Here is a 25267-nt window from a genome sequence, read left to right as displayed (position 1 = left end):
CAGTACTTACCTGGTTCGCTGCACAGAGCTGAGTCACAGCTCCGAATTCACACTGACGCTTAGCATAGAGAGCACATTGATCACAAAGAGAGACAGGAGGGAGCTTATCAGTGTAACACTATCGTGACTTCTCAATTAACTCTGTAACTCAAGTTCACTTGACTCAGCCCTCATTCAAACAGAGAGCTCCATCGGCGCTAGAGAGAGCTCCATCGGCGCTAGAGAGAGCTCCATCGGCGCTACATAGAGCTTGCCTGCCTAACCAGACTCCTCGCTACACCAAAAAAGTTTGCTTATAACAGTGAACCTTTTTAATGGGATACACATAAGGCAATTCTAGGTCTTGTGGCATATTTTTTTTAACTATTCCCAAGTCAATGGAATTGCAACCCCCTGCATGCACAGTGCATTCTTCCATCACATGTGCAGTGCACTCTTCCATCACATGTTCAGCTGATTATCAAGATCTTGCACACTGAGATGCTTTTGAGCCCACACTACTACAGTGTCTGAGCCTAGGACTACATGCTTTCTGGTAAGTTTTGATTTCAATACTGGGTGGGGTGAATATATTTTAGGACATACATCTTTTTTTGTAAAGTAGTAAATAGAAGCCTACAGCAAAGTGTGTTTAAATAATTTCTAAGTTAACAATTTCTACTAGTTAGTTTTTGCTGCCATGTGGGCTTTTAGCTTGCTTGTGCCTGCTAACGGAGGACTGTTAATTCACCTGTTTCCATATGTTTAATTTCTCTTACAAAGGAGTTGTTTAATCTAACTGCATAACTCTTTATCTGTACATGGAATTGTATATATTTATTTATTTATACTCATATTTTCTCATCTTTACAGGAAAATGTCACGGGCACTATCTTATGTGTGGAGACAATTCACTGCAGCTAATATTGAAGGAAAAGCTGTGTACATTTGCAAGTACTGTCCTAAATCATATGTGAAGAATGCAACAAAGATGCAAAATCATCTGGCCAAGTGCATAAAGTTCCCTTAGCGCTCAAAACAAGCAACATCTGACAAAAGTCCCTCTACTTTTATTTGAGGTGAAAATGATGAATCAGACACCTTATCGATAGCAACAGCTCATGGTCCTCCAGGAATCATATGGTTTTTTTTTTACTCAATGGAGGAATGTAGTCAAAGAAATGCTGCTGAATGTCTTGCGAGCTGTGTATGCAACTGGTTCACCTCTAATCCTCATAGGCAATGTGTATTGGAAGAGATTTCTGAATGTTCTTCGCCCAGCATACACCCCTCCAACCAGACATTTTTTATCTACTCATTTGCTAGCTGCAGAGTTCAACAGAGTTGAAGTGAAGGTCAAGCAAATCATAGAGAAAGCAGACTATTGCAATCATCTTTGATGAGTGGTCGAATGTTTGTGGGCAAGGAATAATTAACTACATCTCCACCCAGACACAGACATACCGGTCTCTACATGATCTGAGCTGAAGGCAGTCATCAATGACCTTGTACCACAGAAGGTATTTGCACTGGTGACAGACAATGCTGCGAACAGGCAGGCTGCTTGGTCTAAAGTGGAGGCGTCCTGGAAACACTCTACAAGAGAGCCAAGGAAATGGTTAGGTATGTGAAGGGTCATCAAGTTATAGCAGCAATCTACTTCACCAAGCAAAGTGAGAAGAATAAGCGCACCAGATTAAAGCTGCCCAGCAACACCCGTTGGGGTGGTGTTGTCGTTATGTCTCCTGGAGGGGAAGGAGTCTATCCAAGAAATGGCCATATCACAGTCGGCCGATATGGACAGCCCCATCAAGAGGATCCCCCTGGATGACGTACAGTGCTTTGCAAACATTTTCACCATCTTGGCATTTTCCCATTTGGTTGCATTACAACCTGTAATTTAAATTGATTTTTATTTGGATTTCATATAATGGACATACACAAAATAGTCCAAATTGGTGAAGTAAAATGCAAAATATTACTTGTTTCAAACAATATATATATTTTTTTAAACGGAAAAGTGGTACGTGCGTATGTATATATGTATACACCCCCTATGCTTTGAATCCCCTAAATAAGATCTGGTGCAACCAATTACCTTCAGAAGTCACAGAATTAGTTAGCGCACAGGTGGACTTTGTTTATCTAAGTGTCACATGATCTGCCACATGATCTCAGTATATATACACCTGTTCTGAAAGGCCCCAGAGTCTGCAACACCCCTTAGCAAGGGGAACCACCAAGCAAGCAGCACCATAAAGACCAAGGAGCTCTCCAAACAGGTCAGGTTGTGGAGTTGTGGAGAAGTACAGATCAGGGTTGGGTTATAAAAAATATCCAAAACTTTGAACATCCCACAGGGCACCATTTAAATCCATTATTAAAAAATGTAAAGAACATTGCACCACAACAAACCTGCCAAGAGAGGACCGCCCACCAAAACTCACGGACCAGGCAAGGAGGGCATTAATCAGAGAGGCAACAAAGATACCAAAGATTACCCTGAAGGAGCTGCAAAGCTCCACAGCGGAGAGTATATCTCCATAGGACCACTTTAAGGCGTACACTCCATAGAGCTGGGCTTTACGGAAGAGTGGCCATAAAAAACATTTGGTGTTCGTCAAAATGCATGTGGTTCGATAATTTTTTCAAACTTTAGGCTTTTTGAACCTGACAACGAGCCCATCCTCTACAAGATTGGGAAGTTTGATGTTCAAGAGGTGGACATTGAGGAGGTCCAGGGAGAAGACATGGAAGCCTGAGAGGAAGACAACCAAAGCTTTAGTTTCTAGACTATCATTTTACAGATGTATGTTGAAAACATTTTTGGGAGATGCGATGGATCATTCAATATTCCCTTTTGTTGGTAAACGAAATCATCCCATGTGAACAGTGAACTCATATAATTAAAGTTCAATTCGTAATTAAATAGTTTATTTTATTTCTATTGGAAGGATTTAATAATTTGCAATTATGTCTACTTATAAGGTCTCCATATGATATGGGAAATATATCCAATGCAAAAAACGACATTTTAAAAAGTATTAATATATTCCCGTTAATTCCCATATATTCCCGTTAATTCCAACGGAAAGTTTCCACCACCTGAATATTCCCCCAAAATGCTCAACCCTAGATACATCCATAATAATGAGGTAATGATGTGGGATTTCCCCTGATCGTTGATAGGCCTTTGTATATATCCATACAAATTATGCTGATTCATGATTTTGACTGGCTGAGAAACTGCCTACTTGTTTGTCTCATCCCGACTCCCGACACGTTCTTTACAATGGGACAGCTGGAGATTGAATTTGAATATTGAAACAAAGTTGCACATGTCAGATAGACCAGACTGCAATGTTTATACAAATCTCCGCTGTTGAAAACTAAATGTTAGCTAAAAAGAAAATGAGATAATGTCTAGATTATTTTTTATAGTGAAGATGATGTTTACGTTTCCATGGCGGAGCTGATGAGACAGTGCTTTGCTCAGTCAAATGGAACAGGGTAAATGGGTATTTTAACATCATAGATTTAGCCGGTGGTAACTTGTAGACACCAGCTGGAATGCAGTTTTAACCAATCATCATTCAAGATTAGACCCACCCGTTGTATAACTGACCACTATTTATTTTATGTCTGACCTACCGTATGTTTGACAGTGCTTAGTTGAACTGTCGTACATCACCAGAACCCAGAAAATAAGCTTGTTTTACTTCAATGTTTGTAAACAAAGTCAATGTAAACAAATACTGACTGTATAGCCTCAAAACGTGGTTAAAATAATGTATGGTCAATCCTTGCATTCATGGCTCTGTCTATGAATTTAAGAGTGCTTACATTTCTCCAGCCCCATCCCTCAGCTTTTTACAGAAACAGGGGAGGGGAGTATGCTTTTTAATTGTTAATTTTTTAAATATTTTATTTAACCGGGTAGGCAAGTTGAGAACAAGTTCTCATTTACAACTGCGACCTGGCCAAGATAAAGCAAAGCAGTTCGACACATATAACGACACAGAGTTACACATGGAGTTAAACAAACATACAGTCAATAATACAGAATAAAAATAAGTCTATATACAATGTAAGAAAATGAGGTGAAATAAGGCAGGTAAAGGCAATAAATAGGCCATGATGGCGAAGTAAATACAATATACCAATTAGACATTGGAATGGTAGATTATTAGTAGATGAGTGTGCAAAGTAGAAATACTGGAGAAAAATAAATTAGTAGTAGAGTAGTAGTAGATGAGTGTGCAAAGTGGAAATTCTGGAGTAAAATAAATAAAGTAGGGGAAGAGGTAGTTGTTTGGGCTATTTATAGATGGGCTATGTGAAGTGATCTGTGAGCTGCTCTGACAGCTGGTGCTTAAAGCTAGTGAGGGAGATAAGTGTTTCCAGTTTCAGAGATTTGGCGACGAGTATGAAGCGAGGGCCAGCCAACGAGAGCGTACAGGTCGCAGTGGTGGGTAGTATATGGGGCTTTGGTGACAAAATGGATGGCACTGTGATAGACTGCATCCAATTTGTTGAGTAGGGTGTAGGAGGCTATTTTGTAAATTACATCGCCAAAGTCGAGGATCGGTAAGATGGTCAGTTTTACGAGGGTATGTTTGGCAGCATGAGTAAAGGATGCTTTGTTGCGAAATAGGAAGCCAATTTGAGATGTTTTATGTGAGTCTGGAAGGAGAGTTTAGAGTCTAACCAGACACCTAGGTATGTTGTCCACATATTCACATAAGTCAGGACCGTCCAGAGTAGTAATGCTGGACGGGCGGGCAGGTGCAGGCAGCAATCGGTTGAAGAGCATGCATTTAGTTTTACTTGTATTTAAGAGCAGTTGGAGGCCATGGAAGGAGAGTTGTATGGCATTGAAGCTCGTCTGGAGGTTAGTTAACAGTGTCCAAAGAAGGACCAGAAGTATACAGAATGGTGTCATCTGCATAGAGGTGGATTAGAGAATCACCAGCAGCAAGAGCGACATCATTGATATACAGAGAAGAGAGTCGGCCCAAGAATTGAACCCTGTGGCACCCCCATAGAGACTGTCAGAGGCCCGGAAACAGGCCCTCAGATTTGACACACTGACCTCTGTCTGGGAAGTAGTTGGTGAACCAGGTGAGGCAACCATTTGAGAAACCAAGGCTGTCAAGTCTGCCGATGAGGATGTGGTGATTGACAGAGTCGAAAGCCTTGGCCAGGTCAATGAATACGGCTGCACTGAATTGTTTCTTATCGATGGCAGATAAGATATCGTTTAGAACCTTGAGCGTGGCTGAGGTGCACCCATGATCAGCTCGGAAACCAGATTGCATAGCGGAGAAGGTATGGTGGGATTCTAAATTGTCGTTGATCTGTTTGTTAACTTGGCTTTCGAAGACCTTAGAAAGGCAGAGTAGAATAGATATAGGTCTGTAGCAGCTTGGGTCAAGAGTGTTCCCCCCTTTTGAAGAGGGGGATGACCGCAGCTGCTTTCCAATCTTTGGGACTCTCAGACGACACGAAAGAGAGGTTGAACAGGCTAGGGGTGGCAAGGTGGAAAGCATGGCCAGCCGTAGAAAAATGCTTATTGAAATTCTCAATTGTAGTGGATTCTACGTGCTTCTACACCTGCTTCTACACCTGCATTGCTTGCTGTTTGGGGTTTTAGGCTGGGTTTCTGTACAGCACTTTGAGATATCAGCTAATGTACGAAGGGCTATATAAATAAATTTGATTTGATTTATCAGTGGTGACGGTGGATCCTATCTTCAGTGCAGTGGGCAACTGGGAGGAGGTGCTCTTATTCTCCATGGACTTTACAATGTCCCAGAACTTTTTTATTAAATTATATAAAAAAATGTATATAAAAAAATGTATTTTTTTCTTTCTATTTTACCCCTTTTCCTCCCCAATTTCGTGGTATCCAATTGTTTAGTAGCTACTACCTTGTCTCATCGCTACAACTCCCGTACGGGCTCGGGAGAGACGAAGGTTGAAAGTCATGTGTCCTCCGATACATAACCCAACCAAGTCGCACTGCTTCTTAACACAGCGCCATCCAACCCGGAAGCCAGCTGCAACAATGTGTCGGAGGAAACACCGTGCACCTGGCAACTTTTTTGAGTTCATGTTGCAGGAAGCAAATTTCTGCTTGATAAAGCTAACCTTGGCCTTTCTAACTGCTGTTCGATGCTAATGCAGAACGCCATAGGATTTTTTTGTGTTGGTTAAGGGCAGTCAGGTCTGGAGAAGAATCAAGGGCTATATCTGTTCCTGGTTCTACATTTCTTGAATGGGGCATGCTTATTTAAGATGGTGAGGAATGCATTTAAAAAAAGTAACCAGGCATCCTCTACTGACGGGATGAGGTCAATATCCTTCCAGGATACCCGGGCCAGGTCGATTAGAAAGGCCTGCTCGCTGAAGTGTTTCAGGGAGCGTTTGATAGTGATGAATGGAGGTTGTTTGACCGCTGACCCATTACGGATGCAGGCAATGAGGCAGTGATCGCTGAGATCTTGGTTGAAAACAGCAGAGGTGTATTTAGAGGGCAAGTTGGTTAGGATGATATCTATGGGGGTGCCCGTGTTTACGGATTTGGAGTTGTACCTGGTGGGTACATTGATAATTTGTGTGAGATTGAAGGCATCAAGTTTAGATTGTAGGATGGCCGGGGTGTTAAGCATGTCACAGTTTAGGTCACCGAGCTCTGAAGATGGATGGGGGAGAAATCAGGGTGGTCAATAGCAAGCAGCAACGGTGAGAGACATGTTTTTAGAGAGGTGGATTTTTGAAAGTAGAAGTTCAAATTGTTTGGGTATAGACCTGCTGCTGATTAATACTTCTGATACTTTAAGTTACCCTATTTCTTATAGTTACATATATAACTATGAGACAACCATACAATTCTGTAGTGATGGTGATACAGAGCGTTTGGTTACTGTAATTACTGTTTCTATTTCCTGTTACCAGTGAAGATGCATCTTTTTCAACTGAATATCACCAGATATCAGACAGGTATTTATAGGGTAACACTCATATGGCTTTAACAAGCTCCTCCTGTTGTGTTATGCGCTAGTGTGCCTATCTACCCAAGTGTGGTAATAAACTGAATTTGTTTCAGTTAAACCTGTTGTTGTGTGTGTCCATTGAGTCTTAGTAGCAGTTTATATCCAAGCAAGAAGAAGTTGAGGTATGCATGCCTGTAGCCAGCCAGCCAGCCAGCCCAGCAGGCTGTGAATCTCCATCATTGAGGATAGAAGATTATTCCAATTAACATATTAACTGCAGAGAAGGAAGCCTACATTATAAAACTGTCTGAATTCAAAAGAATATTAGCTTCTAGTCACTGTGCAGTTAGATGTAATTTATTGTACTTAGACGTGACATGTACATGGTGTCCGTCCATATTTAAATGTACAAGGGTAGCTGTGTTCCCACATACATCCAAGGAAGGACATTGCTTTATAAAAAAAAACTGAATAGTAAAACCCCTCCACACACACATGGCTTTAGTAGGAGAGGACATGTTGATCAATGAGCTTTCCGATGGGACTCGCTGGGTAAAGCTCAACATTATCCCTGTGTGGGGTTCTGCTTGACTTAATGAAAGGAGAGGAAAAGGGATGCTTGACATTCCCATCAGTTTTACGGTTGTTTGTTTGATTTATACTGTGACGCATTTGATCATCACAGAGATTAGTCATTTTGTCACTGGAGCATATGCTATATTAACCCCAAGTACTAAGTAGGAGCATGTACTACACTGAACAAATGCAGCATGCAGCATTTCAAGGATGTTAAAGTTCAAAAAAGGAAATAAGTCAATTTTAAATAAATTAATCAGGCCCTAATCTACTGTTAGTCACAGATGCCTTTTAAAACAGGTAGGGGAGTGGATCAGAAAACCAGTCAGTATCTGGTATGACCACCATTTGCCTCATGCAGCGTGACACATCTCCTTCAGATAAAGTTGATCAGGCTAGAACATGCTCAATAACAGGTATGTAAACAACATTTGAGTGAAATAAGCTTTTTGTGTGTATCAAACATTTCTGGGATCTTTTATATCGGCTCATGAAACGTGACCAACACTTCACATGTTGCGTTTTATATTTTTGTTCAATATACATTTACCCCAAGTACAAGGTAGTCTGATTAGCCTTGCTTGAGGGAATAGCTTCCTTGGACCTTTAATAATCCATAGGTTATGTAAATTGAATGGCTTATGGATGAAAACTTTGGAAGCTTTTCAGTATGGGTATACTGTACCATACTGTAAGTGCTCACCCTGCACCTTGTTGATGAGACTTTTTTGTATGTTACATGTTAAGTTAAACTCGTACCCGTCTTGTTGTATTTTATTCATTGACAACAGTAGCGCGTTTAACACCGTCCAACTCCACTTACTGGTTGATAAAATGGTGAATTTAGGTGTCAACTCTACCGCTCAAGTGGGTTAATAGTTTCCTTGTGAACCGTACTCAACAAGTGAAGTTTAACTCCGCCATATCTACGTCTAGAACGGTGAGTACGGTAGCGTACTTTCACCGATACTGTACCCAAATGATTGTCAAGCCTCTGACTCACCCCACAGGTTTTTAAATATGAAGATCGCACTGCTGTTGTGGGTTTCCTCCAGCCAGACCAAGCCTCTCTTCAAGGTTATGACAGAGAAATGTCAAAATTCGTCCAGTGGTATGCAGATAACTTTCTTGAAGTAACCAAAATGTATTTCTGAAGGAAAAAACTACCCCCGCCAAAGATCAATGGGGAATCGGTCCATAGAGTGACCACATATTCAGTTGAAGTTGGAAGTTTACATACACTTTGAAGGTTGTAGTCAGGTTGGAGTCATTAGAACTCAATATTCAACCACTCCACACATGTCTTGTTAATGAACAAACTATAGTTTTGGCAAGTCGGTTAGGAAATCTACTTTGTGCATGACACAAGTAATTTTTCCAACAATTGTTTACAGACAGATTATTTCACTTTTAATTCACTGTATCACAATTCCAGTGGGTCTGAAGTTTACATGCATTAAGTTGACTGTGCCTTTAAAAAGAAAATTCCAGAAAAATGTTCATAATTATGTCATGGCTAATTGACATCATTTGAGTCAATTGGAGGTGTACCTGTGGATGTATTTCAAGGTCTACCTTCAAACTCAGTGCCAAACTCAGTGCTTGACATCATGGGAAAATCAAAAGAAGTCAGCCAAAACCTCAGAAAATAAACTGTAGACCTCCATAAGTCTGGTTCATCCTTGGGAGCAATTTCCAAATGCCTGAAGGTACCACGTTCATCTGTGCAAACAATAGTACGCAAGTATAAACACCATGGGACCACGCAGCTGTCAGACTGCTCAGGAAGGAGACTCGTTCTGTCTCATAGAGATTAATGTACTTTGGTGCGAAAAGTGAAAATCAATCCCAGAACAACAGCAAATGCCCTTGTGAAGATGCTAGAGGAAACAGGTACAAAAGTATCTATATCCTCAGTAAAACAAGTAAACAAGTAAAACTCAGTAAAACAAGTCCTATATCGACATAACCTGAACGGCCGCTCAGCAAGGAGGAAGCCCTGCTCCAAAACCGCCATAAAAAAGCCAGACTACGGTTTGCAACTACACATGGGGACAAAGGTCGTACTTTTTGGAGAAATATCCTCTGGTCTGATGAAACAAAAACATAACTGTTTTGCCATAATGATCATCGTTACGTTTGGAGGAAAAAGGGGGGATGCTTGCAAGCCGAAGAACACCATCCCAACCATGAAGCACGGGGGGTGGCAGCATCATGTTGTGGGGGTGCTTTGCTGCAGCATGGACTGGTGCACTACACAAAATTGATGGCATCATAAGGTGGGAAAATTATGTGGATATATTGAAGCAACATCTCAAGACATAGCTTGGTTGCAAATGAGTCTTCCATATGGACAATGACCCCAAGCATACTTCCAAAGTTGTGGCAAAATGGCTTAAGGACAACAATGTCAAGCTATTGGAGTGGCCATCACAAAGCCCTGACCTCAATCCCATAGAAAATGTGTGGGCAGAACTGAAAAGGTGTGTGCGAGCAAGGAGGCCTACAAACCTGACTCAGTTGCACTATGTCAGGAGGAATGTGCCAAAATGAACTAAGCTATTGTGGGAAGCTTGTGAAAGGCTACTCAAAACGTTTGACCAAAGTTAAACAATGTAAAGGCAATGCTACCAAATACTAATTGAGTGTATGTAAACGTCTGACCCACTGGGAATGTGATGAAAGTAATTAAAACTGAAATAAATCTCTATTATTCTGACATTTCACATTCTTAAAATAATGTGGTGATCCTAATTGACCTAAGACGGACTTTTGACTAGAATTAAATGTCAGGAATTGTGAAAAACTGAGTTTAAATGTATTTGGCGAAGGTGTATGTAATCTTCCGACTTCAACTGTAAGTACCTGGGAATCGAAATAGACTAACTGAAATTAAATGACTGCCTTTGCAAAGATAAATTGGTACAGAGAATATATATATTTTTTACGCACACTGAACCATTTTAATGTTGACCGCCATATCTTACATATGTTCTATAAATCTGTCCTGCAGAGTGTGCTGTCCTTTGGTCTGATTTGCACGTTCGGTAACATGCGAGTGTCAGACCTAGTCAAGCTTCAGCGCTTGATTAAGACGGCAGGTAGGATAAATTGGTATAGATCAAGAATCAGCCACCAGCCTATACACAACTCTTCCTCCTAAAACTTGAAAGAATTTTACAGGACAGTGCTCATCCCCTTCACTCAAAATTTAGTCACAGTAGCAGCCAGACAAGGGGAAAGACACTTCTTCAAAAGAAAACAGATAGATATGGGGACTCTTTTATTCCAACAGCCATTAGGCTGTATAATAAATAGTATGTTGGTCCCTCGAGTATATAGCATATTGCACTTTAACTTTTTATGTCTAGCTATAGCATACTGTCTTTTTATGCTGGTGGAATGATGAAGTTGATCTGAATAAAGTTGATCTGAATCTCCGAGGTCAAACCTGTTTTGCAATCCCTGCTTTTTACTCCATAGAAACTGGCCCTGGCTGGCTCTTTGTGTATACTGCCAGATTGAAAATCTAACAAAAAGCTTTCAGCCCATTTCTTTGAAGCAGGCAAGGCTAAATTACCCAGGCTTCATTGCATTGGTGTGTGTGTGTGTGTCTATGTAGCTTTTATTGCGGGAGCCAAAGATGCTCCTCCCTCTTTTTAAAATTATTATTATTTTATTTTTTTAAATCACAAGCCGTTTTCTTGCCGCTTGGTGTTTTCTTGCTGCTCTGTGCTTTCCTGCCTCAGCGCACCTCATGCCCTGCCTGTCACTCAGCTCACCTCTCAATTACTGTGTTTGTGCTCACTACGCCGTGACATTAAACTCAGGCTTCCATTTGCTCAGTGACGGAAGGCATGTTTCACGGCGGCTGAAAATGTGTTGCACCGAGAACCCTCACTGAAAGCGAGATTACAGTAATGAATTTGAAGTAAAAGGACTTGTATTACCTTTACGTGCTTTTGAAGCCACGAGCACCAACTCGTATCTATAGATGGCAGAGCATGTTCACAGCTGAAGTACCACCAGCAGCCTATGTTGAAATGATAATACAACTTGAATTGGAGTAGCTAAGTCTAGTCAAATGCATCATCTTATTCTCAATACATAGATACTCAATACAGAGTATTTGCATTTGGTTGTTCTCTGTGTCTCTCTTCGTATCCCTAGCACTTATTGATCGATAACATAGCATACACTGCTGTTTTCAAATGAGTTCCACATTAGGGTGTTAGTGCTGACCAAGGAGCCCCCTGGTGTGCTTTAATGACTAGGACAAATCCAAATGGGTTTTTCCTTCAGCATGTTGTCTGCATGTCACTCAAAGCTAGAATAAGCCCATAATGCTGCCAGGTCATCAATAGGTTCTGGGAAGAAGAGCTGACCAGGGTTGGTTGATGCAGACAAATGATCTTCTCCCAGCCTGTTAAGAAACCACTGGAGGAGTGGTAGTGTATGGTGTAGTGTTAGTGTAACAGTAGTGGTAGTGTGTTTAGTGTTAGAGTTTGTGCTAGTTCCAATAGGGGTGGTATGTAGCCTAGCGGTTAGAGCGTTTGGCCAGTAACCGGAAGGTTGCTGGTTTGAATACCCAAGCCGACAAGGTGAAAATCTGCCGACTTGCACGTGAGCAAGGGACTTTACACTAATTTGCTCCAGGGGTGCCATGCTTATATGGCTGACCCTGTAAACAACACATTTCACTGCACCTATCCAGTGTTTATGACAATACTTTTGGTGTGTTACTATAGTGTGTACTGTAGTGTTCGTTTGTGTTAGTGTTACAGTACTGTGGAGTGTTAGTGTTACAGTACTGTGGAGTGTTAGTGTTACAGTACTGTGGAGTGTTAGTGTTACAGAACTGTGGAGTGTTAGCGTTACAATTCTGTGCAGTGTGTACTGTACTGTTACAGTACTGTGCAGGGTGTACTGTAGTGTTACAGTACTGTAGTGTTTGTTACAGTAGAGGTACTGTTAGTGTTACAGTAGTGGTACAGTATGGTTGTGGTAGTGTTACAGTACACTGTAGTGGTGGTGTTACAGTACACTAGTGGTGGTGGTACAGTGCTGTGGTGTCACAGTACACTGTAGTGGTGGTGGTGTTACAGTGCTGTGGTGTCACAGTACACTGTAGTGGTGGTGTCACAGTACACTGTAGTGGTGGTGTTACAGTACACTGTAGTGGTGGTGTTGTAGTGGTACAGTAGGGTTGTGTTACAGTAGTGTAGTGTTACAGTAGTGTTAGTGTTACAGTACTGTAGTGGTGGTGTTACAGTAGTGGTAGTGTTACAGTAGTGTAGTGTTACAGTAGTGTAGTGTTACAGTAGTGTAGTGTTACCTTACTGTTACAGTGCTGTAGTGGTGGTGTTACAGTAGTGTCACGGTAGTGTCACGGTAGTGTCACGGTAGTGTTAGTATTACGGTAGTGTTAGTGTTACGGTAGTGGTAGTTTTACAGTAGTGGTAGTTTTACAGTAGTGGTAGTTTTACAGTAGTGGTAGTTTTACAGTAGTGGTAGTTTTACAGTAGTGGTAGTTTTACAGTAGTGGTAGTTTTACAGTAGTGGTAGTGTTACAGTAGTGGTAGTGTTAGTTGTACGGTAGTGTTAGTGTTACGGTAGTGTTACCGTTACAGTAGTGGTAGTGGTAGCGTTACAGTAGTGGTAGCGTTACTGTAGTGGTAGGGTTACTCTAGTGGTAGTGGTAGGGTTACTCTAGTGGTAGCGTTAGGGTAGTGGTAGGGTTACTGTAGTGGTAGGGTTACTCTAGTGGTAGTGGTAGGGTTACTCTAGTGGTAGGGTTACTCTAGTGGTAGCGTTACAGTAGTGGTAGCGTTACTGTAGTGTTAGGTTTACTCTAGTGGTAGTGGTAGGTTTACTCTAGTGGTAGTGGTAGGGTTACTCTAGTGGTAGTGGTAGGGTTACTCTAGTGGTAGTGGTAGGGTTACTCTAGTGGTAGTGGTAGGATTACACTAGTGCAGTGGCTCTTAACCTTGTTGGAGGTACTGAACCCCACCAGTTTCATATGCGCATTCACTGAACCCTTCTTAATTGGAAAAATAAAATTATATATTTTTTTCAAATTCAAAACATGGGTATATGTTTTACTGGTGCACAAAATGAACCGTGCATCAACATCACTGTGTTCAAAGAACAAAATGATTTTAACACAAAAACATAATAATGAATATTTACTGCAAATCAGTGTGACTTCTGCTGTTGCCTTTCAGAGACCAGTTCAGAAATGTGCGGCTTCACCTTGGCAAGTGCCACTCTCATGTCATTTTTGCAACAAAGTCAGTTCCTTTTCTTCGTTTCTATGTCCAGCATCCTCGATAAGGATTGCTCGCAAGGATATGTTGTAACAAACAGTATGAAAATCTCCAGAGCTTTCTTAGCAATAACCAGTTGTTGACACCAAAACGTCGAAAGCGTTGTTGTTCTGAAGAGTTGCTGTTGAACCTGGCTCTGCTGAATTTCAATGATTTCATCGAGGTATTCATCATTGACATCTGTTGTCTCAACACTAAATGTGAACGGCTGTCTCACCCATGCTGGATATGACTCTCTTGTAGGGAAGTATCCGTCGAGACTTTGCAAGCTCATCTAAGTGCGTGGCAATTGCTTGCTTCAGTTCCGCGGGTACAGAAATGTCTCCGATTCCAGATACATCTTCGATCTTACTTATCGTTCTCTGTTCGTCGTTTCCATAACGGTAGCTTTTTTGAAAAGCCTTCAGGTTTTCCTCCGCTTCGATGATGTTGACTCCACCTCCCTGCATCTTTTGATTGAGAGCTGCGAAGATATCAGCCATGTACGCTAAAATGAGAATGAACATAGCATTTTTGAAGCAATCTGCATGACAATGTTGGTGCTCTTGCAAAAACAGGGCTAATTCCACACGCACGGCAAAAACACGATTCAGCACCTGTCCCCCGGGATAACCACCGAACGTTGGAATGGTACAGAAGTACCTCGAATTCAGAGCCCATTTCTTTACACAGCTCACTGAAGATGCGGTGCCTCAGAGCACTAGTTCGCACATAGTTCACGCATTCCACTACCATTTTTAATACTTCTGCCAGTTTTGGAGGCAAGGTTTTTGTTGCCAACGCATGCCTGTGCAGAATACAATGCGTAACAATGATGTGTGGTGCATCGGCTTTCACTAGCGCACCAAAACCAGACTTTCTTCCCAGCATGACTGGAGCTCCGTCGGAACAAACTGCAGAAACCATATCCCACGAAAGATTGTTGTCTTTGAAGAAGTCATCCACAAGTTTCTTCACATCGGCTGCCTTAGTTGTTGTTGTAAGAGGCTTACAAAATATATTTTTTTATCACGTCGTCTTTCACAGCGCACGAATACAGCAAGCTGGCTTAGACTGGAAACGTCTGTGGTCTCGTCGAGTTGAAGGCTGAATTTTGCAGGGCTTGAAATCAGATCTGCAACTACTTGAGCCAAGATGTCTTTGCTCATGTCCTCTATTCTGTCGCTGATGGTGTCCATTTGAAAGAGGAATTTGGGATAACTTAACTTCAGCCTCTTTTCCCAGCATGATATTCGCCATCTTCAACACAGCTGGTTTTATGAGTGTTTCACCAATGGTGTGTGGTTTTCCCTGCTTTGTGATCAGGTAAGCAACTTTGTACGATGCTGTGAGGATCGGTTTGTTGATGGGTACAAAGCCGAGAACAGGCAGAGTAGCCTTTTCATCGAATCTGGCTCTCTTCACCTTGAATTCAGCGAGCGTTGTGTTCTTGTATTTTCCATCTCCATGCAGCTTAAGGAAGTGTTCTCTTAGTTTTGCCGGTGCTAGACTAGAATTAGGACGCTGACTCCCATCAAGTATGTGAATCCATATTGTACATATTTGTCCGACCACTTTCTTGTTTTGCTCGACATAGTAAGTATGAAGGGATTAAAATATTAAGAAAGAAATCACAAGACGTACCATCACGACAGTCACAAGTCGACTACTGAGCGCACCAAATTCCCTGCAGCACAGATGGGCCAAGCGATGTAGCGTGATAACCTGCAGCCAATGATGGGCAAGCGGGGCGTGTCATCACGAATCACATGAGTCGGATGACTGACTCACCCCTGGGGTTCGATCGAACCCAGGTTAAGAACCACTGCACTAGTGGTAGTGTTAGGGTTACACTAGTGGTAGTGTTAGGGTTACTCTAGTGGTAGTGTTAGGGTTACTCTAGTGGTAGTGTTAGGGTTACTCTAGTGGTAGTGTTAGGGTTACTCTAGTGGTAGTGTTAGGGTTACACTAGTGGTAGTGTTAGGGTTACTCTAGTGGTAATGTTAGGGTTACTCTAGTGGTAGCGTTACACTAGTGGTAGCGTTACACTAGTGGTAGTGTTAGGGTTACTCTAGTGGTAGCGTTACGGTAGTGGTAGCGTTATGGTAGCGGTAATGTTACGGTAGCGGTAGGGTTACTCTAGTGGTAGGGTTACTCTAGTGGTAGCGTTACGGTAGTGGTAGCGTTACGGTAGTGGTAGCGTTACGGTAGTGGTAGCGTTAGTGTTACAGTTGTGGTGAGGATTCACCCCAAATGGCACCCTGTCAACTCTGTTATACCGCAGGGTGGATATCATACCAACCTGTCACTATTGTGGAAGATAATTTCCTTGGCCTATTCTGTATACAGTGTGCTACTTGGCCGGGGCCCATTGATACATCATACTCCGGCCTCACTCTTCTGTTTCCACGGGTAGTTATCACTGTCACTAGCTGTGGGTCGTATTACCTCCCGTTGCTTTGCCTGTTTGTCTTATTGCTTGTCTGCCATATTCCAGGTATTCTAGAAGGAGAATACCTGGAAACGATGTGTATCTGTGAACTTCCATCAACATGCCTCCACCTGTTCTTCTTCTAGTTTTCAGTTTTATGAGCTCTTTATGATTCCTCTCTTCATCCATGGCAGGTAATAGATCCAAATGATGACCCTCGTCCCCCCCACCTAATGCCCACTGAAGTCGTAGAAGAGTGAGACCGAGAGAATGAAAGTGACCATTGCAGAGTGCTGTGCGGATGAGGCTTGTTTGAGCCTTTACGTGCCTCATTGCCAGGAGCAGCATTCTCCGTAATAACAGCCTCTCTGTGATTCTCCATTGCGGTTACACTTTCCCTCTGCACTTAAACCACAGAGGAGGAGAGACACGATGTACCCCTATACGCCATGAATCAAACTTGTGGGGCAGTGGAGAAAATAATACATTTGTCAAAGCAAATCAAAACAATGCTTTCTCTCCTCCTCAATCTGTACTACTGGATCGTGACTCTTGACCATATGCATTTCAATACACTATACATTATCCCTTGCAATCGGAGCCAATGGAAGCCCCAAGCTGAGTTCAGACAGCACGTATCTCCGTATCGCTCTGATATATTTTTTACTATTAGTTTCATGTTTTTTTAATTTACCCATTTTTCTACCCAATTTCGTGGTATCCAATTGGTAGTTTTACAGTCTTGTCCCATTGCTGCAAGTCCCATACGGACTCGGGAGAGGCGACGGTAGAGAGCCGTGCATCCTCCGAAACACAACCCAGCCAAGCCGCACTGCTTCTTGACACAACGCCCGCTTAACCCAGAAGCCAGCCGCACCAATGTGTTGGAGGAAACACCAAACACCTAGCGACCATGTCAGCGTGCATCCGCCTAGCCAGCCACAGGATTCACTAGTGCGCGATGGGACACGAGCATCCCTGCCGGCCTAACCCAGACAGCGCTTGGCTAATTGTGCGCCGGGACGTCGCTGCCGGCTGCAACAGAGCCTGGACTCGAACCAGGATCTCTAGTGGCACAGCTAGCACTGCGATGCAGTGCCTTAGACCACTGTGCCACTCGGGAGGCCCCGCTCTGTGATTTCGGACGAATCTGAGGCAATCTCAAGTTGTTTCGCACAGTATTCAGGCCATGCAGAGTTGAGGCCCAGTCCGTTCGGCGGAAAGAACACACGCAGATGTCTCCACTACCGCCAGATAGCTCCACACACAGTCAAGTGTTTGGGGTTGCCTGTGTAAATGTTTAATTTACCCGAGTCGGCAGCCAGGGATATCTTGGGATCCTTCCACGCGGACCTGCGAGGATATCATTATGAATGGATCATAAATCATTTTTGGGAGGCGGAACACAGAGAAGCTTTTCTCTTCCAGTTGGCCCAGATGAGTACTCCGCAGGCCCAAATGTCTCCCCCCTCTCTGTCCCTTCATCCCCCCTTTATTCTCCACTCTGCGTTTTGCCTTGTGTAATGAATGCCAATTAACCGGCCAAATTAGCAGAGTTCAGAGATGAATTTAAAAGCCTGCCGGTCCCTCCATTAGAAAACGTCCCCCCCCCCCCCCCCGCTCACAAGTGTGCCCCAACAGCGGATGGTGTTTATTGGGATGAAATGTAGAGGGTGGATAACATTAGGTCATGATACCTTAATGGTAATACCCATGTTGCTGTACCTGGTGGGTCATGCTACCCTTAATGGTAATAACCATGATGCTGTACCTAGTGGGTCATGATACCTTAATGGTAATAACCACTATGCTGTACCTAGTGGGTCATGAACCTTAATGGTAATAACCATGATGTTGTACCTAGTGGGTACATTACCTTAATGGTAATTATCATGATGCTGTACCTAGTGGGTACATTACCTTAATGGTATTAACCATGATGTTGTGCCTTTCAACAGCCACATACTATACTGTACCAATCAATAGCCTACAGAATTAAAGAGACAAGAATTTAAATCCATTCACCAAATGTTAGATCATATAGTAGACATGGTAAGGTTGATTTATCTATGGCGGCACCCCAAATTCCCTTCACAGTGCACTACTTTTAAATAGGGAGCCAATTTGTTTTCAGCACTTTCATTTCCATGACTGATCTTAAAACATGTTTTCTCGTGGCTCTCCCTTGTGTCTCTGTAGCAGACATATGGTGAGCAATATGTCTGGAAAATCGCATCGCAATAAAATCAGTATCGAATCGCAATGCAATCGTGAGAATCGCAGTACATATCGCATCGACACCTAAGGACGGTGATATCGTATCTGGCAGTTCCCAGTTTTCCTGTACATCCAAAACCACCACCCTTCAGCAAAAGAACCTCAGTCAACTCACTGTGTACAGAAAGACATCAAACAAAAGAAAAACACACAATTCTCCCACTAGAGTGCAGCCTTGTTCCACAGCAGCCACATCACTTTAGCCATGTGTTTTTCTGTGTCATTCTGTCCATACCTTTGTCTGAGAGTGCTCCATATAAACATCCTCCCATCCTCCTACTATCCTCATCATGTCATTCCCCTGCTTTTAGTGCTCTTCTTTCCATCCCACACTCCCTCCATCCCCTCATCTCTTTGACAAGAAAGGGCCTTTTTGTGATGCAGAGTAAAACGTAGCATGTATGCTGAAGATAATAGCTAATGAGACATTGGCTACTGTCCATCCAGGCGCTGTGGCATGACAGTGTTGGATGGTAATCATCCTTACCCATCCACTGTACAGGCAGTATGATATCTGTTGTATAACATAGGGTAATGCATCATGGCCTAACTATTCTGTTTCCAGGGGTAGTTATCACTGTGGCTATGTGTTGGCTCCTCCACATTACCTCCTGTTGCTATGCCTGTCTGTCATATTGCCTATAGAGAGGGGGGGGGGGGGACTGTGTACCCCACCTGTAGTACACCACCCTATACAGGGGGGGGGGGGCTGTGTACCCTCAACTGTAGGCCAGAACCCTATAGAGAGGGGGGGACTGTGTACCCCAACTATTGTACAGAACCCTATAGAAAGAGGGGGGGCCTATGTACCCTCAACTGTAGTACACAACCCTATAGAGGGGGAGGAACTGTGTACCCTCAACTGTAGTACAGAACCCTATAGAGAGGGAGGAACTGTGTACCCTCAACTGTAGTATAGAACCCTATAGAGAGGGAGGAACTGTGTACCCTCAACTGTAGTACAGAACCCTATAGAGAGGGAGGAACTGTGTACCCTAAACTGTAGTACATAACCCTATAGAGAGGGAGGAACTGTGTACCCTAAACTGTAGTATAGCAGCTGGACATAAAGTACTATGACGGTTTACCTTGTATAACATCCTCTTTATTTAAGTGATAATGCCAGAGAAGCCGGTGTTTGTTAGGCCCGATGCATCCTCCAAACACCTGCTAGTGCAAAAGTGCATTAGCACTTTTGTTCAAAGGGTTACCAACATATTATAATAATGATTGACATATCTTCATTAAAAATGTTATTTTGATTAATTTATTTGTACTATTTCATCCTTCCACAAGTTATGGTCCTGACACAAATCTAGGGTTGCTACCCAAGCCGGCTGATTGTTCTATCGGTTCGTTTGCCAGAGACGCGACCCAGTCATTCAGTCTTCTTCTTCTGTAGCTATGGACACGACCCAGTCGTTCGTTCTAAATGTTCCATTGCCATACTGACTGGCAACTTTCTTATCCCTTGCTTTCTAGCTAGCCAACTACTGCTAACTTACAGTCCCATCAAATTGGGCAGCCAGAATAACAACAAAGTAGCTGCATTTGCATTTGTCTAAGCTGTTTTCTAGTGACGTTTATTTACAATTTCACCTGGCATATAAAATGTTCTCTCTCTCATCAGGACACTGCTGCTTGAGAGCCAGCCAAGAGAGGAGGGGACTGTGTACCCTCAACTGTAGGACAGAACCATATAGAGAGGGGGGGGGGGGGGCTGTGTACCCTCAGCTGTAGGACAGAACCCTATAGAGAGGGGGGGACGACTGTGTACCCTCAACTGTAGGACAGAACCCTATAGAGGGGGGGGGGAACTGTGTACCCTCAACTGTAGGACAGAACCCTAAAGAGGGGGGGGGGGACTGTGTACCCTCAACTGTAGGACAGAACCCTATAGAGAGGGGGGGGGACTGTGTACCCTCAACTGTAGGACAGAACCTTATAGAGAGGGGGGGGGACTGTGTACCCTCAACTGTAGGACAGAACCCTATAGAGAGGGGGACTGTGTACCCTCAACTGTAGGATAGAACCCTATAGAGAGGGGGGGGGGACTGTGTACCCTCAACTGTGCTACAGAACCCTATAGAGAGGGGGGGGGGCTGTGTACCCTCAACTGTAGGACAGAACCCTATAGAGAGGCTTGGCTAGCTCTCAAACAGCAGTGTCCTGATTAGAGACTGAATTACTGGCCAACACAATCACTTCAAACTGAAGCTGGATAGACTGCAAACCTTTTACCTATTTTCTACTTAGATTTCTTTGTATATCCATAAAAATTATGCTGATTCATGATGTCAACTGGCTGAGAAAAGCTGCCTGCCTGTCTGTCTCTCATCCCGACTCCCGACACATTCATTACTATGTGACAGCTGGAGATTGAATTTGAATATTGAAACAAAGTTGCAAATGTCAGAGAGACCAGACCGCAAGGTTTATACATATCTCCACTGTTGAAAACTAAATGTTAGTTTAAAAGTAATGTGAGATAATGTCTTGTTGCTTTTTAGAGACTAAAAGACATGAGGTAATGTCTAGATGCTTTTTATAGTGGAGATGACGTTTATAAATTGCCTGGCTGGGCTGATGAGACAGTGGATTGCGCAGTCAGATGGAACAGAGTAAATGGGCATTTTAACATCATAGATTTAGCCGGTAGCAACTTGTAGAGTAGATACCGGCTGGAATGCGGTTTTAACCAATCAGCATTTAGATTAGACCCCCCCCCCCCTGTTCTTTAAACCCTGGATGGTACGAGTCCTGAATGCTGATTGGCTGACAGCAGTGGTATGTCAGACCATGTATGACAAAACATGTATTTTTACTGCTCTAATTACGTTGGTTACCAGTTTATAAAAGCAATAAGGCACCTCAGGGGTTTGTGGTATATGGCGAATATACCACGGCTAAGGCCTGTATACATTGCGTCGTGCATAAGAACAGCCCTTAGCCTTGGTATATTGGCCATATACCACAAACCCCCTCGTGCCTAAGGACTGCATCTTTAAGAGCAACAAACAGTGGGAGAATCATTGAATGTTTCCATTTGAGTGAAGAGTGTTGACATCCTTTAAAGCAGCAATCAGCAGTTAAAACAATAACAAAACCCATTCCCCCCCTGTTTTGGCAAACAGCTCTGGAATTGTAACTACTCTCATTTGGATGCAAGGACTGACCATCTATGATATCACAATTATAGTTATATAATAAAATAAAAAACTTTTTACCCCTTTTTCTCCCCAATTTCGTGATATCCAATTGGTAGTCTTGTCTCATCGCTGCAACTCCCGCACGGACTCTGGAGAGGCGCAGGTCGAGAGCCATGTGTCCTCCGAAACATGATCCTGCTAAGCCGCACTGCTTCTTGACACACTGCTCGCTTAACCCGGAAGCCAGCCGCGCCAACGTGTCGGAGGAAACACCCTACCACTGGCGAACGTGTCAGCGTGCATGTGCCCAGCCCACCACAGTAGTCGCTAGAACACAATGGGACAAGAACATCCCGGCCGGCCCAGCCCTCCCCTAACCCGGACAATGCTGGGCCAGTTGTACGTTGCCATGTTGTCATGGGTCTCCCGGTCGCGGCCGGTCTGCGACACAGGCCGGGATCGAACCAGGATCTGTGGTGACGCCTCAAGCACTGCAGTGCCTTAGACCGCTGCACCACTCAGGAGGCCCACAATTATAGTTTTAACCATGTTTTTAGGCGATATATTTGTTTAAATTTACTTTGTTTACAAACATCGGAGTTAAACAAGCTTAGATTGTGGGTTCTGATTGGGTAGGACAGTTCAACTAAGAACATCTTCAGTCAATGTAGTTGGAGTCTTAATGGATTTTAAATAACCTTCCCATTATGTGTCGTATTCATCTGTCCTCACTCTCTGTTTGTTTCCTCAGGAGGACATGAACCTGAATGAGGAGCGTAAAGCCCCCCTGCGTGGGAAGGACCTGAGCACCAAGAGAGAGATGGTTGTACAGTACATCTCTGCCACCGCCAAATCTGTAAGTCCTTGTTGTAAACCAATGGGCTTTCTGCATTATATTTGTATTGTAACCATTCTAACCTACTCTCACCCAGTGTGGTAGTAGTTAGTGGGCATGAAAAATAACATACTCTATTCTACCAACACGCTACAGAATTATGAGATTAACCTGCTCTGCTTCCTTTCTGTCGCTCTCTCCATCTGCCCATCACTCTCTCACTCCCTCTCTCTACCTGCCCATCACTCTCTCACTCCGTCTCTCTACCTGCCCATCACTCTCTCACTCCGTCTCTCTCTCTACCTGCCCATCACTCTCTCACTCAGTCTCTCTCTCTACCTGCCCATCACTCTCACTCCGTCTCTCTCGCTCTACCTGCCTGTCTCTCTCTACCTGCCCGTCTCTCTCTCTACCTGCCCGTTTCTCTCTCTACCTGCCCATCACTCTCTCACTCCGTCTCTCTCTCTACCTGCCCATCACTCTCTCACTCCGTCTCTCTCTCTACCTGCCCATCACTCTCTCACTCCGTCTCTCTCTCTACCTGCCCATCACTCTCTCACTCCGTCTCTCTCTCTACCTGCCCATCACTCTCTCACTCCGTCTCTCTCTCTACCTGCCCATCACTCTCTCACTCCGTCTCTCTCTCTACCTGCCCATCACTCTCTCACTCCGTCTCTCTCTCTACCTGCCCATCACTCTCTCACTCCGTCTCTCTCTCTACCTGCCCATCACTCTCTCACTCCGTCTCTCTCTCTACCTGCCCATCACTCTCTCACTCCGTGTCTCTCTCTACCTGCCCATCACTCTCTCACTCCGTGTAGCTCTCTACCTGCCCATCACACTCTCACTCCGTGTAGCTCTCTACCTGCCCATCACTCTCTCACTCCGTGTCTCTCTCTACCTGCCCTTCTCTCTCTCTACCTGCCCTTCTCTCTCTCTACCTGCCCGTCTCTCTCTCTACCTGCCCGTCTCTCTCTACCTGCCCGTCTCTCTCTACCTGCCCGTCTCTCTCTCTACCTGCCCGTCTCTCTCTCTACCTGCCCGTCTCTCTCTCTACCTGCCCGTCTCTCTCTCTACCTGCCCGTCTCTCTCTCTACCTGCCCGTCTCTCTCTCTACCTGCCCGTCTCTCTCTCTACCTGCCCGTCTCTCTCTCTACCTGCCCGTCTCTCTCCTTGCTCAAGCTCCCAATCTCTGATTGCCGCCTACGTTTTATTTATTTGTAACCTTTTTTCCCGCATGCTTATCAAACCACTTTTGATGTAGAGCAACCGTAACTCTCAGTGGCTTAATATTGGGGAGGGATCCTGTTTTCATTTGAATTTGGAACGCATCGCTGTCCCAAAGCGGCATAATCTTGAAACATGACACTTTCATCACTCAAAACCAATAAGAGCAGTAAACCCAGTGCGTTTGAGGGTAATCCCAGGGTTTTAGGGTGAATTCTCCTATTCTCTTTATGAAGTTTAGGGCCCCTACTGAGGATAGACTCCCGTCAACACAAAAGGAAAAGTGATTTCTTCTCCCGTCTAAATCACTCCGACTCCGCTGGCCTTTGACATTATAATTTATTACCTCTCTCATTGTTATGGTAATTAACTGGCTTTGTTAATAATGATGATGATCAGAGATGATTGAATTTTTTACCGGGACCATTATGTTTTGTGAGCACTACTATATTATTCAGATGAACAGCCGCCTCTGTCTGGGTGAAAGGAACGAGCACTGTATTTCAGGGCCCTCCCTACCCCCTCACATTCTATAGGCCCTGTAGGTGGGAGCCGGTCAGAACCATGTCAGGATAGAATATAGACACACACACACACAAAGTGAGACACACACCAATCTAGGGTAATAGTGGTCCGGGAACCAGTTTTACATGAGTTTAGATAAGTTTATGTGTGCTAAGTGCCTGTCTTCAACACGGCAGAGCAAATCCCCTCACCCTGCTGGAAAGCCAATCCATCCCACTGGATTCTGTAAATAAGGAAGACATAGAATTACACTGGCGAATTAGACTCCTGTAGGTGAAGGGTAGGCTGGGCTACTTTTCAAATGGCCCTATGGCCCCTGGTCAAAAGTAGTGCACTACACATCCAAGGATGGTGCTTGAGTAAGGCAGATTTTTGGTGGTGTTTTTCTGATTGATGGAGTGAAAATGGGGCGTGGTGCTAGATTTGACATTGACATGGTATGTTGTGACCACATCTTCATTGCATTACAAGATTTTGGGTTAATTTTTGGGATCTTGTGGTGGAGTGTTTTCACAGCTAATAATATGATGTGCCTTATTCAATCTTTGGGTGTTCTCTTCCCCTTCCAAAGATGATCGCCGTCCTATGGAATCGCAGTTTTTAGGGTCTTCTTTGTATGCGCGATTGCTTGCTTCCAACAGACTTTTACGTTTGCAGGAAAATGTACTAATAACGTAGACTCTCTCAATCACACACCAAGTCACCTCTTTCCTGTGTGTCTATCTGTTCTAGACTGGATCATTGCCCCTTATATTATAATAGAGGCCATAGAAATATATAAAGTAGAATGGCATCAGTAGAATGGGAGCTGTCTGTGTACCATATATATTTTAGCTTGTTCCTTATGGGTTATGTAGATAGAGAAGAAAGGGTTCATTTGAGAGGGCAATAGAGAATTCCATCAGCTCTCCCAGCAATACCTCAAATCCATCTATGTGAAGTTGTAAGTCAGTCTATCCCTTCTAAGT

The 25267-nt window shown here is 43.6% G+C and overlaps 1 protein-coding gene across 6 annotated transcripts in view; it reads left to right on the top strand.

Moving 5' to 3' along the window:
• The window catches only part of diaph2 (diaphanous-related formin 2), a 717979-nt gene that overhangs the window by 34965 nt on the left and 657747 nt on the right, over positions 1 to 25267 (top strand). For all 6 annotated transcript variants that reach the window (XM_031797927.1, XM_031797925.1, XM_031797929.1 and 3 more), the window contains exon 4: positions 22464 to 22568. In XM_031797927.1, coding sequence (XP_031653787.1) covers positions 22464 to 22568 — 105 coding nt within the window. The remainder of the gene's footprint in view (positions 1 to 22463; positions 22569 to 25267) is intronic.

This window comes from Oncorhynchus kisutch, linkage group LG19 (assembly GCF_002021735.2).
Source record: "Oncorhynchus kisutch isolate 150728-3 linkage group LG19, Okis_V2, whole genome shotgun sequence".
Classification (NCBI taxonomy): domain Eukaryota; kingdom Metazoa; phylum Chordata; class Actinopteri; order Salmoniformes; family Salmonidae; genus Oncorhynchus; species Oncorhynchus kisutch.
Note: the sequence above shows the minus strand (reverse complement) of the source record. Positions and strands in the feature narration are given on the sequence as shown.